The sequence below is a fragment of the Staurois parvus genome, unplaced genomic scaffold, assembly GCF_062004578.1.
Source record: "Staurois parvus isolate SC_StPar_1 unplaced genomic scaffold, SC_StPar_1.0 ptg000262l, whole genome shotgun sequence".
Classification (NCBI taxonomy): Eukaryota; Metazoa; Chordata; class Amphibia; order Anura; family Ranidae; genus Staurois; species Staurois parvus.
Genome location: NW_028318058.1, coordinates 8,332,500 through 8,348,486, shown reverse-complemented (window position 1 = coordinate 8,348,486; position 15,987 = coordinate 8,332,500). Strand labels below are relative to the sequence as shown.

Sequence of the window (15,987 nt, the reverse complement as noted above, 5' to 3'; positions counted from 1 at the left end):
CAGCAGTGAAAGCCAGTGGCTACCACTACTGCTCTCTGCACTGAATCCAGATTAGGCTTAGGTAGAGGGTGGGAATACACATACTTAAATATTTTGTACCTTGATGCATTAAATGCATTAAGGTAAAAAAGGTTTAGGCTTTGCAACCACTTTAAAAATATCTTTCTGTGTCTTTAGCTGACATCCAGTTAAATGTCAGCTGACCTGGAATGCTAGTTGACCGGAAAGGACTGTTTCAATGACTACATAGCAATTGTGGATTAATGTTGATTGATGTCAAAGTATGTACTTTGGAAAGGGATGGGGAGGGAAGGGGGGTGGTAGCTAAAAACCATGCTTGCATAAAGAAAGTAAAACTGAGGGATTCAATGATGGAGAAGGATCTGGATTCTTTTTTGTATTGTATGAGGTATTGATTTACTAAAATGTATTTAGTATCTATTTAAGGAAAATAGGCTGTTCAATTTGCAAGGGAAGATTCACTATTCAAGAGAATTTCCCTTAGTTTAGTGGATGTGGTGTATGATACACTTTGCAAAAAACCCCCAATCACATGCAAGGAAAATAAAAAAAAAATATTTTTGATTGGATGATGGAAGTCAGCATAGCTTCACCTCATTTACTAAGCTAAGGAAAATTCCCTTGCAAAGTGAACAGCCTACTTGCCTTTAGTAAATCAATTCTATAGACTCCAGAGAGAGAGAGAGAGAGAGAGAGAGAGAGAGAGAGAGAGAGACATAGGCGTTGATTTATTTTAAGGTAATGGGCTGTTCATTTTGCAAGGGGATTTTCTCTTAGCTTCAAGCAGTATTAAACCTTGTATTTTTATCTGCTGATCCAGCCAGTAAATCTGTTGTTTTTTTAACAGAAAAGCTCCCTTGCAGTTATAGGGAAGAGATGGACCATTTAAAACTGGAAGGGGTGCATACAATGATCAGCTTTTAATTATGTAAAACCTTTATCCCAAAAGGAAAAAAAAATATTTGTTGTAACTGATTATATAGCATTAGCTGGAGATCAGCTTCAATTTGTTAGTGTATTTAAATCTGCTAGTACGTCTCACACTCCCTCTCCCCAGACTGACAATGCTGCTGTCCAAATCTGCCCCTGTGCACCTTCATCCAGACTGGTGTATGTATAATACAGGAGATGTGTTACTGGCCAGATCACCAGGCGAAAACAGAAGGAAAAAGCCTAAAAATTCAAACTAATGCAGCCACCACATCTAATGATTGGTAAGCTGCAATATATGACATGTTTGGATTTGGATTTAATACCTCTTTAAGATTGGCATACATGGGTCAGTTTTTTTTTTGATCATCCAGTGGACCGGTCGAAAAAAAAACTGAACAGATTCCCCCATCCACACAAGCAAGTTGGATGGAAGAATCCTTCTCGCTGTGTTATTGTATCTTGACAGCTGAACTCCTCCACTGTGAGAAAACACTGATCAGAACTTCAGCTGCAGTGCTGATCAAACAAAGATTTTCATGAGAAGTTGATCATTAGATTGACTTCTCATGAACAGAAATGACCATGGATAGATCAATATTTGGCCGTTTTATGCTAAACGGGATTAATTTTGATCCATCTATGGTCAGCTTTAGTGAATGAAGTGAAGCTCTACTGACTTCCATCATTCAATCATGTGAAAGCAAAAATAGTTGTTTTTCCCTTGCATGTCATTAAGTATTCTGTTTACTACATTCACTAAGATAATTGAAAATTGCTTTGCAAATTGAACAGCCTACTTGCCTTAAGTAAATTAACACCACAATCTTGACCCTGTACAAAGTATTAATAAGACATCATCTTGAATTTTCAGTTCAGTTTTGGGCACCAGTTCACAAAAAGGATGTGACAGAACTGGAGAGAGACCAGAGAAAGTCAACTATATTAACAAAAGGAATGGAGAGCTTCAGCTATGAGGAAACATTAAAGGATATGTTTGGGAATAAAAAAAAACAAATATACATACTCACTTCTATGTCTGCAGCATTGCTGCGATGCTGCAGTTGTCCCCTGCTGGCTCTAAGACATGACCGCTGATCACTCAGTTCTTGGTCTGCTTTGAGCAGAGCCATGACTGACAGTCACTGCTCTCCTATTTGCCTCTCCAGTACCTACTAGAGTACTGGACTGGGGAGGGAGTGGCAGCTGGCTCAGGCTCTCAGCAGCACGCACAGAGGCTGTGCCAGCTGTTGGTCAGGCATCTGGGTGGATCCCGACATTATTGTAGGGATTCTTCCAGAGCCTGCAGTGTCTCTGTGATGTCAGCCCACTGTTGGTTGATTCTGGGTCACAGAAGAAGTGCAAAACTAAACACACTCCTGTGACCCAGAAGAGAAGTACGGCCAAAAAACACTTTGGCCATACTTCTCTTTTAAGTACCCATGTACATTCTGTGGTGCTTTAACATGCATTGCATTAAGATAACCTATTGAAATGAATGTCCTATCAACATGCCATAATGTGGCAAAAAATGGATATGCATAATTTTTGGCAACAAACTACTATGAATTATGTTGCATTGCAAGGCAGGTGCATTGCTTTAGTACATTGGGGTGCCATCCAAAATGAATGGCTTCGCAAGGCAGCAATGCATGTTATCACATTAATATAGTGAGTATAAATGGGCCCTAACTAAATTGTATTTATTCAACTTAAAAAAGATGCATTCATGGGGCGAACAAGATCTTATATAAATACATTAATGATCCATATAGTAAACTTATTGCAAAGTTGTTCACTTCAAAGTCATTGTAAATGATAAGAGGGCGCTCTATTTGACTGGAGGAAACGAAGTTTAAAGTATAACTAAAAGAAAACCTTTTTTAGCTTCAGAGGGGTGAAGGATTAGACCTCCTATCAGTATTCACTGCTTTCTGTACCCCCATTAGGGAGATTCACCCTTTCTATTTGCCCTGTTTACCATTACTGTTGAAAGAGAAAGTAAAAGGATAAAGGATTAGACCTCCTATCAGTATTCACTGCTTTCTGTACCCCATTAGGGAGATTCACCCTCTCTATTTGCCCTGTTTATCATTACTGTTGAAAGAGAAAGTAAAAGAAAATCCCACATTTTTGGTTGTCCCCAGAAAAGTAATAGAAGGGAAATCTTCCAATGGGAACATTAGTTCTGGTGACCTGGGGGGCCCAAGAAAATACCTTAGTTTGCATTGATTTCCTCTCACTTCCTGTTTGGCTATACGACAGAAACTGAAGGGAAATCTCCTCAATGGGACATAGATGGCGAAACAAAATCTGACAGGGGTTATAACCCTCCTTTACTCTATCCAAAATGAAAGAAAAAATGTTGCCTATAGTTCTACTTCAAAGCTATATGACAGAAACTGAAGGGAAATCTCCTCATTGGGACATAGATGGCAAAATAAAATCTGACAGCGGTTATAACCCTCTTTTACTCTATCGAAAATAAAAAAAATTTTTTTCCTATAGTTCTACTTCAAAGCTGAACTATAGGAATTACACAAAATGTATCCTTGCATACTGCAAGGGTTAAGTGATCATTGGATCTATGAAGGGGAGATGAAAATAATGCATTACTTTCCCTAACCCCCACTCTGGCTGGCTCTGATGCTCTTGCCCATGCTGCTATGATCAAGGCTGTGGGTAGTCCCTTGGAATCATCATGTACAATGCAGGGCTTTTAACCCTGCATTGTATAAGGAAAAGGCAGGAATGTAAACACTGGCCTGAGCACCTTTGACAGAAGGCTTCATGGGACAGGCCACACCACTGGAGGGAGCTTGCAGAAGCAGGGAATAAGGTAAGTATTCCTAAAAACCCTAGGGGACCTACTACAAGGGTACATTTTGTCTAATTCCAGAAGTTTAGCTTTCACCTCTGCATACAAAAAGGCTTCTTTGTAGTAAGATCTGTGCTCATGAGGAATAGACTTCAAAATGAGCTAATTGCAACTTCCAAAAACATACTGAGTGTATTTCAAAATGCATAGAAATGCAAATAATAACACTGTAGGTGTTGATCTGGGGAATATCCAATTGTCTTAGGGGATCGGGAGGGAATTTTTCCCCCTGTTGAAGGAAATTGGACAACATTTATAAAGGTTTTTTGTCTTCCTCCAGGTCATCTGTGACCAGCTTTTTTGGCTCATTGAAAATGTCAAAAGAATACATTTGCCTGTCTATTGGTCATTGAGTTTCCTTTACCGATATTTGCACATCATTGGGACCTATCACAATTTTACAATGTGTTACAAAATTCATTCCTTTGGTTTGACTAGCTTTACAAATAGAAGTTCTCAAAACCTCTTTAGAAAACCCACAAATCCAGTAACTTAATATTACAGTGATTACTGTCATCATAAACAGAGAGAAGGTAAATAAGTACCTTACTGTTTCACGTCTAATCAGGACACAGCTGGTAATTAGACTAGATGATGTTTATTACAACAAATTAAGCTTGGTCTGAAGGAAAAGAAATAGACCAGACCACCCGGGGCAATAGCACTTGAATCAAAAACAAGTGGCTGCATACATAGGCAAATGAGTCCAAATTAGTTTTCTTTTTTTTCTACATTAATGATTCACAGTATGGAACAAATTGTTGTAAATTTAAAAAAAAATGATTAATTTCTATTAGAAAATCCTAGCTGCTCTGCTTAATTTCCATTATATCTGTAACCATAAGTTGAAAGCTTAATTTAGAGGCCCAGCTTTCATGGCAGATAAACCAGTTAAATCTCACCTTCACCCCAAGATATAAAGGTTCTTATTTGCCTCCACTAAATTTCCATTCCTAATTCATAGCTACTTGAAAGAGTTGCCATGTAATGATTATTAATGTCTCTACATGATGCCTACCTTTAATGTCATATGTGATTGAAGCTAACATGACTTGCTGTACTAAACACCCAAAAAAGATGATTAAATATACAGTATATATTATATGTATGCTGATCTGGGTTTAAACATTTATATATAAATATAGAGTATATATAACTATAAAAGGTCCCCAAGAAACTACAATAACCGCAATACAATATACCACTGGTGTTACATTTAATGTGTAGAGGGCCATCTCCAAGATTTCTGCCTTGGGCCATTTTTTGTCTAAAAGCAGAAATAAAAATAATGGATGAGTTTACTTTGCTTGACTAAACCTCTGCAGCATTTTTTATGTTCTCTTTATTAGAGAAAGCAGGCATTGAAGAGGTAGGTGGTACTTTCTATCTGACCTCATTTTGCAACAATCTGCTGGAATCAAAATTTATTGTGTAGTGTCAGTAAATATCACTTTAGTTTTTGTTAATGTATTTAGCTTTATTTCACATAGTTTTCATATTTTTAATGTTTGTCATGCACTACTCTTCATTATCATATTTATCAACCATGTTCTGGTACATTGTGCCTCTAACTCATTTTTCTTTGGGAACTGGAACTTTTCCACCACACTTTGTAGACAGAGCACCTATTACAGAGAAATTACATTTTAAGAGTATATTTAAGTTTAGGTTAACAGTTAAGGCTTAATTTTAGGAAATGATAACTGTTCCCCAAATGAAGAGAATTCTCCAGAATATTTGTCCCCATTGGATGATTTACCTTAGCTCTTGGTCTGACTACAGTTCTAAAATTTTGGATTTCCCTTTACAATGGTCATCAGCACAAACAGAGGGGTGAACTTCCCCAGTGTAGACACAGAGCACAATAAAAGCTTTACAGAGGGAAATCTATAGATAGACACACACACAAATCTATACTAAATTACATATGTAAAAAATAATAATAAATGGCCTTTTTCACCTACACTCTAGGATTTTTTTCCACAATTTTGGTCAAACATTTGTCAAGAGAAAAAAAATACAATGCGTTACTTGTAAAAGAATAAAGTATTACCTACAATTCCTAGAGCCCCTACCACTGAGTGCCGCTCCATTCAGTGGAAATGGTTTGCCTTCGGTGGCACAGGCCTCAGGAAAGGTGAACTCTTTCTTTTTCCAGGTAGCAGGAGCTGTAAATATTTGTTTTTCCTGACGGGGTTACTTTAAACTATACAGTGTTTGCGATATATGTATGAATATGATCACCTTACTCTATATAATCTTTTTAATGCTTCTTAATGTTTTAGATATCATTATACAGTCTGTATATGGTTATGTCTTGAGAAAGGCAGGTTGTGCCTTGCTGAAACGTTGACATTGATTAAACTACATCGGAAAATTTACATATTCAGACTCTGCTTTCTAATTTTCAAAATATATTACAATTTTCAACGCTTGGTCATCTTAATTTGATTATTTAAATGCTGAACAGTTTAGGGTCACATGTACACTGGGTATTTAGCTCATGTGCATCCAATCCTGATGTTTTCATGTGCCTGGGAGAGACACGTGCAGCCTCCAGCCCTGCTGCTTGCAGCCTGTCAAAGTCTAACAGACTGAAATATGCAGCGGCTTGATGCTGTACTGAGTATTACCCGTGTTAAGGGCCACATGTGTTCAGGAATGTCTGCCCAGAATGCAGGAATTCTGCATTCCAGGCCTGTGTCCCTGAATGGATATGGCCCTACATGCAAGCACCACTCAGTACAATGTCCAGGCGCAGCATACTTCAGCCTGTCTTAGACTTTGACAGGCTAAAGGCAGTGGGGCTGGACCTTGTGTCTGTGTCTCCCAGATGCACAAAACCATTGGGATTTGATGCACAGGGGCTAGATGCTTAGTGTGCATGTAGCCTTAAAACCCAATGTTAATTTTTATTATTTAAAATCTAGCATACAGTATATGCACATGTTAAAAAATGGAGTAAAAAAGAATACTGATATTAAATGTAGGAGGTGTGTAGAAACTGTGTGTTATTTTTACCTAAAGCAGAGAGGATGGCAGCGGCCCAGAACATTTCTCCCATCAGTGCAGGTATGAAAATCAAACCTACCATTCGTTTTCCATATATCTGCTGGAAAGGATCCAGCATTGTCACATATCCTTTTGACCTCATAGGTTTTGCAAAAAACAGACCACCTAAAAAAAAATACATATAGCTTTTATAGCATATAGCTCATTTTGGAAACAAGACTATCTAACAAGGTTTTGCCTTAGTAAAAAAGACTTCTACATAAATCACACACATATGAAATATACTTTTTGCTATAAAACATATTCAATATTACATATAGTTATAGCATCTACAAACGATGGTATATATACAGGCATTACTATTTATTTATTTTTTTATACTAGTAATGGCGGTGATCAGCAACTTATAATGGGACTGTGATAGTGCGGCAGGCAATCCGACACACTGTCTGGGAGGCACACTAACTGACTAACTGACACTGACATCACCAGCGACACTAATACAGTGATCAGTGATAATACTATATACTGCCACTGTACTAATGACACTGGCTGGGAAAGGGTTAACATCTCGGGGTAATCCGGGGTTTAAGTTTGTGCCTATCAAGCGTTAATGTGTGTATTATGTGCTGCTTTTTACTAAATATCTGTTTGTTCCGTCTCCCTGATTCCCTCTGTATAGTACCCTGGGTGTTTGTCTGCAGTGGACTTTTGGCTGTGATTGGATACAGCAGTTCTCAGCCAATCATTGGCTGAAATTTGTTGACAAAATCCCGCTGTGTCCAAACAGAGCAGGATTCAGCTGGGGAAGGGTGGGGGTGGGGGTGGGGGGGGAGGGGGTGAAGGTGCCAACGTACAGGTACATAATTGTGCTTTTGCGAGCCTCCTACCCACAGGAAAAATTACCACAGGCAGTCGGCAAGTGGATATATTAGTCATGACTAATATTATTAGTGTTAAAATCATGATTTGCTGTAAAATATGGACCTGTAGACTGTAGTGTAAATGGACTGTTATTAAAAACAAACTATTAGGTTTAATGTTTGTCAGGTGTTAGTTTTTTGTGATTGGAGATTGAAATTCAGAGTGTATGAGTATGTTTGCATGCCTGTGTTTATTTGGGGATATTACATGTGAATTACATAACCCCCCCATTCTGTTTTCCAAGGGATGGTCCAGGGATTCGAACCAAATCTTGGGGTTCCATGGACCCAACCCTTTCCAGAGCCCAATTTCAGTATCTGACCTCAGCCCATACATCAGATTGGGGGCACACTATTCTCTCTTCCAATTTCTGGTCAAGTGCCAAAAAAGTCACTGGAATCAGAGCCACAACTGAAGTTTGAGATACAGTAGATTCCTAAGTGTGCTGTGCGGCACTGCACTGCTCCGAGGTCTGATGCTGTTGTGGGGGGTGCTCTGTTTAAATGGAAGTGAAACCCATTGTAAACATTGCTTTTAATAGAACTAGAGTTACGCTATGGAGGCATCCTCTTGTTTAGCCCTTTACATGTGAGAGGCACCAAGCACTTTATTTTTCTGGAAGATATGTGAAAGGAGGAGAGCAGCAGAGTAGAGTTCTTATGAGCTTTTATGAGCCTGGGAATACCTGAAGTTCAAGCATTTTTTACTCTGATGCCATATGACATAGAGTCCACACTGTCTGATGAATGTGAGAACAATGGAGGGGAATATGGCACTGTCATTGCTTGCACTAAAGAAGAAGTTGTTCACTGGCACAAGAGACTGTACCAGTTTATGGGCATAAGCATAATATTTCAGGAACAATATTGGACATTTAACAACCTACTGGAGCTTTATAGAGATGGAAAACAATATAAAAAGATATCCATAGCCTTGAATATATCAGTCAGTACTGTTCAAACACTTATTAAGAAGAGGTAAATTTGGGGATCTCTTGATACCAAGCCAAGGTCAGGTAGACCAAGATGGATTGCAACCACATCTGCCAAAATAATTGTTCAGAATACAAAAAACCCCCCACAGATTACCTCAGTAAAGATACAGCTCTGCTCTGGATATAGACGGTGTGGTTGTTTCAAGGAGGACAATATGATGATGCTTGAATAAAAATGATCTGCATGGTTGAGTTGCCAGAAAGAAGCCTTACTGCGTCAATGCCACAAAAAAACCTGGTGAGGTGCGTTATGGTGTTGTCAGGTATATTGTAACTGGGTTTTTTTTGTGGCATTGGTGCAGTAAAAGCTTCTTTCTGGCAACTTGACCATGCAGCTTATTTTTGTTCAAGTATCATCGCATTATACTCTAGAGATGTCCTTGATATTCGAATGTTCTGTGAACACACAAATGGTTAGGGCGTTCGGCCGGCTACGCTCTGACAGTGCATTGTGCTTGGCCAAAGCAATGCACCTGACCACAGGTCAGGTGCAATGCTTTGGCCAATCACAGCACAATTGGGCAGAGCTAGAGGTGACATCACCCCTAGCTCCACCCATTTGTCTACATTTGACCGGAAAATGTCAGATGCGGCAAGTGCTTGGTGGCTGCGGATGTTTCTGCAGGCGTCAGTTTTTTTTTTTATTTTGGAAAGTCGGTGTTGTCGTGACAATGCTGGACGCTGTAATTGATGATGGATTACATTGATTGTCTTTTTTTTTCTAAATAAAGGACTTGTGAAAGACTGTCTACTATATTTTTTTACACTACACTTTTTTTTTGTGAATGAGTAGCAGTACCATATACCCCATACTCATTCACATGGGGGGGTGGGATCTGGGGGCCCCCTTTGTAAAGGGGGCTTCCAGATTCCAATAAGCCCCCTGCCCACAGACCCACACAACCACTGGCCAGGGTTGTGGGGAAGAGGCCCTTGACAAGGTGCTTTGGGAGCGCAGCCCCTCCTGCCCCAATGCACTCCCCATGTTGAGGACATGTGGCTTGGTACAGTTTCCTGACCTGCCAGGGTGCAAGCTCAGAAAAGGGTCTGTTATGGATTTTGGGGGGGACCCCACACCATTTAAAAAAATATTTTGGCGTGGGGGTTCCCCTCAAAATCCAAACCAGACCTGAAGAGCTTGGTATAGATTGGGGGAAGGGTGGGGGCACACAAGAGCAGCCTGTATTTCTCCTGAGGTTTCATGTGGGTTTTTCATTGTATCCTGAACAATTATTCTGGCAGTTGTAGCTGCAATCTTTCTTGGTTTGGTATCAAGAGATCCCCAAATTTTCCACTTCTTAATAAGAGATTGAACAGTATTGACCGGCATATTCAAGGCTTTGGATATCTTTTTACATTGTTTTCCATATAAAGTTCCATTACCTTGTTACGCAAGCCTTTTGAAGTTCTTTTCTGCTTCTCATTGCTCAGTATCTAGCCTGCTTTGGCTTATTAGCTCTCAGTGCATCCATATGAGACCTAATAAACCATGCTCTCAGTGCATCCATATGAGAGCTAATAAACCATTTATACACAGACACTAATTGTAATTTAAAAAGCCACAGATACAGTAAATTAACCTTTAATTGCCATTTTACCCTGTGAGTCACCTTGTGTGTCTGTACCAAAGCCAAACATTCTAGGGTATGTACACTTTTGATCAGGGCCATTTGGATGATTTCTGTTACCATGATGATTTAAAAAGGAGACAAACAACTATGTGATAATAAATGGCTTCATATGATCATCGTCCTTAAATAAAAGACAGTTTTTGGCATGATCAGTCATAGTTTTAATATCAGCGCCAAAATTTCATGATTTCTGACAGGGTATGCAAACTTTTCAGCACAACTGAATTTGGCAGTTTTTTTTTTTTTTGCATAATATAAGTATATTGGATGATTTGATGCTGAAATAATAATATTGGTGGTAGATGTAAAGGGGCAGCGCTGTGAATAATGGATAACATGTGTTGAGGTCATTAGCCCTTAACAGCAGCATACCCATTTGTTGTAGACCATTTATGCAAATAATTTATTCATAATTTTTCTAATTTTATTCACACTTTTACATGTTTCCACATTCTTTTTTTATGTATTTGAGATTGTAAGCTCCAAGGAGCAGGGCCCTCCTATCCCTCTTGTATTGAACTGTATTGTTGCTGTATTGTCTCCCGTTATATTGTAAAGCGCTGAGCAAACTGTTGGCGCTATATAAATCCTGTATAATATTAATAATAATAATTTGAGGCACATTTCACCATACTACTGCAGACTAGTGAAGATAGATTTTAGGTAAAAAAAATGTGCATTTCTTTTTTCTTTTTCTATGTAGCCTGTAAAGCATTGCACCCACAGTCAGCAGATCACGAGTACAATGTCGGGCTCCTGTAGACTCTCAGGAGAGAGGAAATGGCATCATAAAAATGGACTTTCTGGCTTTAAAGACTCTCAGGATAGCTGTCTGTCCATACCTCCGATACGGGCAGGCAGCCACTTGACAGCAGGAAGAACAATGAATTATGAGAGCGCTCACCATCCCCCTTGTAGTCCATTGAGAACTACTAGCCATCAGCTGCAATGGCTGATGGTACTTGTAGTCTTCATTCAGAGGAAACTCTGGTCATAGGCGGAGCCCTGTACAACCACAGTGAACTTAGCCTTTAAACTGCTCTGTAGAAATGAAACTATAGTTAGATTGGTGTTCTTTATTAAAAATCTCTCTTCCTTTGTGGTGGGAAATAGAATACACATACTATATCTATTGTACTATAGACTAGTAAGACATTAATATTTATTTTGTTTCTTCATAAAACTATGGTTTCTAAACATCTGAAAATTCTGATGATCCCTAACCTAGAACAAATCTCTTTTGAAGCATTTGGTTCAGCTAGGCAAGACTTGTTATTGACTGCTATTCCCTCTTTGATTGTAACTAGAGATGAGCGAAGAAATGAAAAATTCGATTCGACTGATTCGGCGAATTCGTGGACAATATTCGATTCGAGTCGAATAAATTCGCTGTGAATTTAACTTAAAAAAGGGTGTTTCTAGGCTTCAGAGAGACTTAATATTAGTGCAGAACACTGTACCTTTAATTTAAATGCCCTTGGAGTCTGCTGGGGAAGAGAAATAATACTGTCAGTCAGTATGACATGCAGATGAGTGCCGTCGATCTTAGAATCACCGCACACTTCACTCATTTGGGCAGTCACGGGGCCAAAACCAGAGTGTGGAGCCACAGTGTGGCGGTGGAGGCAGCAGCAATGGGAGGCCATACAGCACCCTATGACAAAAATGGAAACCACCAGCAGTGTGAGGAGACCTGAAAGTGGCACATGGCAGAGTGTGGCGATAGAGACAGCAGCAATGGGAGGCCGTACAGGGACCCATGACACACTCTGGACCTGGCAGCAGCATGAGGAGGCGGTACAGGGGCCCATGACAGATTACGGGCCTGGCAGCAGCATGAGGAGTCGGTACAGGGGCCCATGGCAGATTACGGGCCTGGCAGCAGCAATGGGAGGCCGTACAGGGACCCATGACACACTCTGGACCTGGCAGCAGCATGGGGAGGCGGTACAGGGGCCCATGACAGATTACGGGCCTGGCAGCAGCATGAGGAGTCGGTACGGGGGCCCATGACACACTCTGGACCTGGCAGCAGCATGAGGAGGCGGTACAGGGGCGCATGACAGATTACGAGCCTGGCAGCAGCAACTTGGACAGGAGGACGTTCAGCTTCTGCACCGTCGGGTGCGTGCTCGCAAACTGTTGTCTCTTGGAAACGGATTCCAAGAAAGACTGCTGACGGAATCCGTGAAGAGGAGTAGCAGGAGAAGGAGCATCTGAACGAGCGGAATATGCCAACAAGCGACAACAGTGGCCCATGACAGATTACGGGCCTGGCAGCAGCATGAGGAGTCGGTACGGGGGCCCATGGCAGATTACGGGCCTGGCAGCAGCTATGGGAGGCCCGTAATCTGCCAGCACCCTATGACAAAAAATGGAACCCACCAGCAGTGTGAGGAGACCTGAAAGTGGCACATGGCAGAGTGTGGCGATGGAGACAGCAGCAATGGGAGGCCGTACAGGGACCCATGAGAGACTCTGGACCTGGCAGCAGCATGAGGAGGCGGTATAGGGGCCCATGGCAGATTAGGGGCCTGGCAGCAGCTATGGGAGGCCCGTAATCTGCCAGCACCCTATGACAAAAAATGGAACACACCAGCAGTGTGAGGAGACCTGAAAGTGGCACATGGCAGAGTGTGGCGATGGAGGCAGCAGCAATGGGAGGCCGTACAGGGACCCATGAGAGACTCTGGACTTGGCAGCAGCATGAGGAGGCGGTATAGGGGCCCATGGCAGATTAGGGGCCTGGCAGCAGCTATGGGAGGCCCGTAATCTGCCAGCACCCTATGACAAAAAATGGAACACACCAGCAGTGTGAGGAGACCTGAAAGTGGCACATGTTTGGGGCATGATTCATGGCGGATTTAGTCAGTTGTGTCAGGAACTGGTGGTTTGAAATCCAGACTAATCCACGCCTGATTCATTTTCACAAACGTCAGTCTCTCCACACTTTGGGTGGACAGTCGTGTCCTCCGCGGAGTTGCAATACCTCCTGCCGCACTAAACACGCGCTCCGATGCCACGCTACTGGCCGGGCATGACAGCCTTTCAAGGGCAAATTCAGCTAGTTGGGGCCAAAGGTCAAGTTTCGTTGCCCAGTAGTCAAGGGGATTGTCTACCTCGGTTGGCAGGGTGCTGTCCAAGTAGGCCTAAGCCTGTTGTTTGAGGTCCTGCTCCAGGTCCACCTGATGCTGCTGCTGCTGCTGCGGCTGGTTAGTAGTTTCCTCACTGCGCTGGTGAAGAAAGCTACTCATCATCGACTGCAGACTGAGGCAGCCGCTGCTGGTGGAGCTGCCACTGCTCCTACCACCCCACCCCTCCCCTGCTGCCATGGCAGCGGAACACGAGCGCACAGGGCCCACAGTGTCTGAGGATGGACGTTGGCGCAGACAGGCAGAGACCAGCTGACTACATAGGTGTTTTTTATAGTACGTTATTTTGGCCTCCCTCTCAGCAGGTGTGAAAAAGGCCACCATTTTTGAACGGTAGCGAGGGTCCAACAAGGTGGACAGCCAAAAGTCATCCCTCTGTCTGATGGTTATTATTCGGCTGTCGCTACGCAAGCAACCGAGCATGCTATGGGCCATTTGTGCCAAGGAATGCGAGGGACTCCCTGCCTCCATCTCCACAGCATACTGCCACGGTGCGTCTAGGTCCTCTGTCTCCTCTTCCTCCTCCTCTACCAGATGCTCCTGCTCCTCCACTCCTGTCCGCTGAGTGGAAAAACCACCCATTTCACTCAATAATTCCTGAGCACCAATGTCCTCCTCTACCTCCTCCTCTTCTTCCAGTCCTGCCCCCACAGGGGCCATGTGGCGTTGAGATCTGTGCGCCACGTCTACCGCACCCTGACCAGCCATTGTTAACAGCATTTGTTCCAGGACGTGCAACAGAGGAATGACGTCGTTCATCCCATAGTCCTGCCGACTCACGAATAGCGTGGCCTCCTCAAAGGGCCTGAGCAAGCGCAGGTGTCACGCATGAGCTGCCAATGGCTGACATCTAAGTTACACAGGGGAGTACCTTTATCTGCTTTTAACATCAGGAAATCTGTGATGGCCTTTTGCTGTTCGTAAAGGCGGTCTAACATATGTAGGGTTGAATTCCACCTTGTTGCAACGTCACAGCATGAGGAGTCGGTATAGGGGCCCATGGCAGATTAGGGGCCTGGCAGCAGTTATGGGAGGCCCATAATCTGCCAGCACCCTATGACAAAAAATGGAACACACCAGCAGTGTGAGGAGACCTGAAAGTGGCACATGGCAGAGTGTGGCGATGGAGACAGCAGCAATGGGAGGCCGTACAGGGACCCATGAGAGACTCTGGACCTGGCAGCAGCATGAGGAGGCGGTATATAGGGGCCTACGGCAGATTAGGGGCCTGGCAGCAGCTATAGGAGGCCCGTAATCTGCCAGCACCCTATGTCAAAAAATTCAACACACCAGCAGTGTGTGAGGAGACCTGAAAGTGGCACATGGCAGAGTGTGGCGATGGAGACAGCAGCAATGGGAGGCCGTACAGGGACCCATGAGAGACTCTGGACCTGGCAGCAGCATGAGGAGGCGGTATATAGGGGCCCATGGCAGATTAGGGGCCTGGCAGCAGCTATAGGAGGCCCGTAATCTGCCAGCACCCTATGTCAAAAAATTTAACACACCAGCAGTGTGAAGAGACCTGAAAGTGGCACATGGCAGCAGAGTGTGGCGATGGAGACAGCAGCAATGGGAGGCCGTACAGGGACCCATGACAGACTCTGAACTTGGCAGCAGCATGAGGAGGCGGTATATAGGGGCCCATGGCAGATTAGGGGCCTGGCAGCAGCTATGTGAGGCCCGTAATCTGCCTGCACCCTATGTCAAAAAATTTAACACACCAGCAGTGTGAAGAGACCTGAAAGTGGCACATGGCAGCAGAGTGTGGCGATGGAGACAGCAGCAATGGGAGGCCGTACAGGGACCATGACAGACTCTGGACTTGGCAGCAGCATGAGGAGGCGGTATATAGGGGCCCATGGCAGATTAGGGGCCTGGCAGCAGCTATGTGAGGCCCGTAATCTGCCAGCACCCTATGTCAAAAAATTTAACACACCAGCAGTGTGAAGAGACCTGAAAGTGGCACATGGCAGCAGAGTGTGGCGATGGAGACAGCAGCAATGGGAGGCCGTACAGGGACCCATGAGAGACTCTGGACCTGGCAGCAGCAGGAGGAGGCGGTATATAGGGGCCCATGGCAGATTAGGGGCCTGGCAGCAGCTATGTGAGGCCCGTAATCTGCCTGCACCCTATGTCAAAAAATTTAACACACCAGCAGTGTGAAGAGACCTGAAAGTGGCACATGGCAGCAGAGTGTGGCGATGGAGACAGCAGCAATGGGAGGCCGTACAGGGACCCATGAGAGACTCTGGACCTGGCAGCAGCAGGAGGAGGCGGTATATAGGGGCCCATGGCAGATTAGGGGCCTGGCAGCAGCTATGTGAGGCCCGTAATCTGCCTGCACCCTATGTCAAAAAATTTAACACACCAGCAGTGTGAAGAGACCTGAAAGTGGCACATGGCAGCAGAGTGTGGCGATGGAGACAGCAGCAATGGGAGGCCGTA

General features: G+C 43.3%; 1 protein-coding gene across 2 annotated transcripts in view; it reads right to left on the bottom strand.

Moving 5' to 3' along the window:
• SLC5A7 (solute carrier family 5 member 7) overlaps nt 1-15,987 on the bottom strand; it is a 77,462-nt gene that overhangs the window by 26,878 nt on the left and 34,597 nt on the right. For both annotated transcript variants that reach the window (XM_089681276.1, XM_089681277.1), the window contains exon 4: nt 6,851-7,006. In XM_089681276.1, coding sequence (XP_089537402.1) covers nt 6,851-7,006 — 156 coding nt within the window. The remainder of the gene's footprint in view (nt 1-6,850; nt 7,007-15,987) is intronic.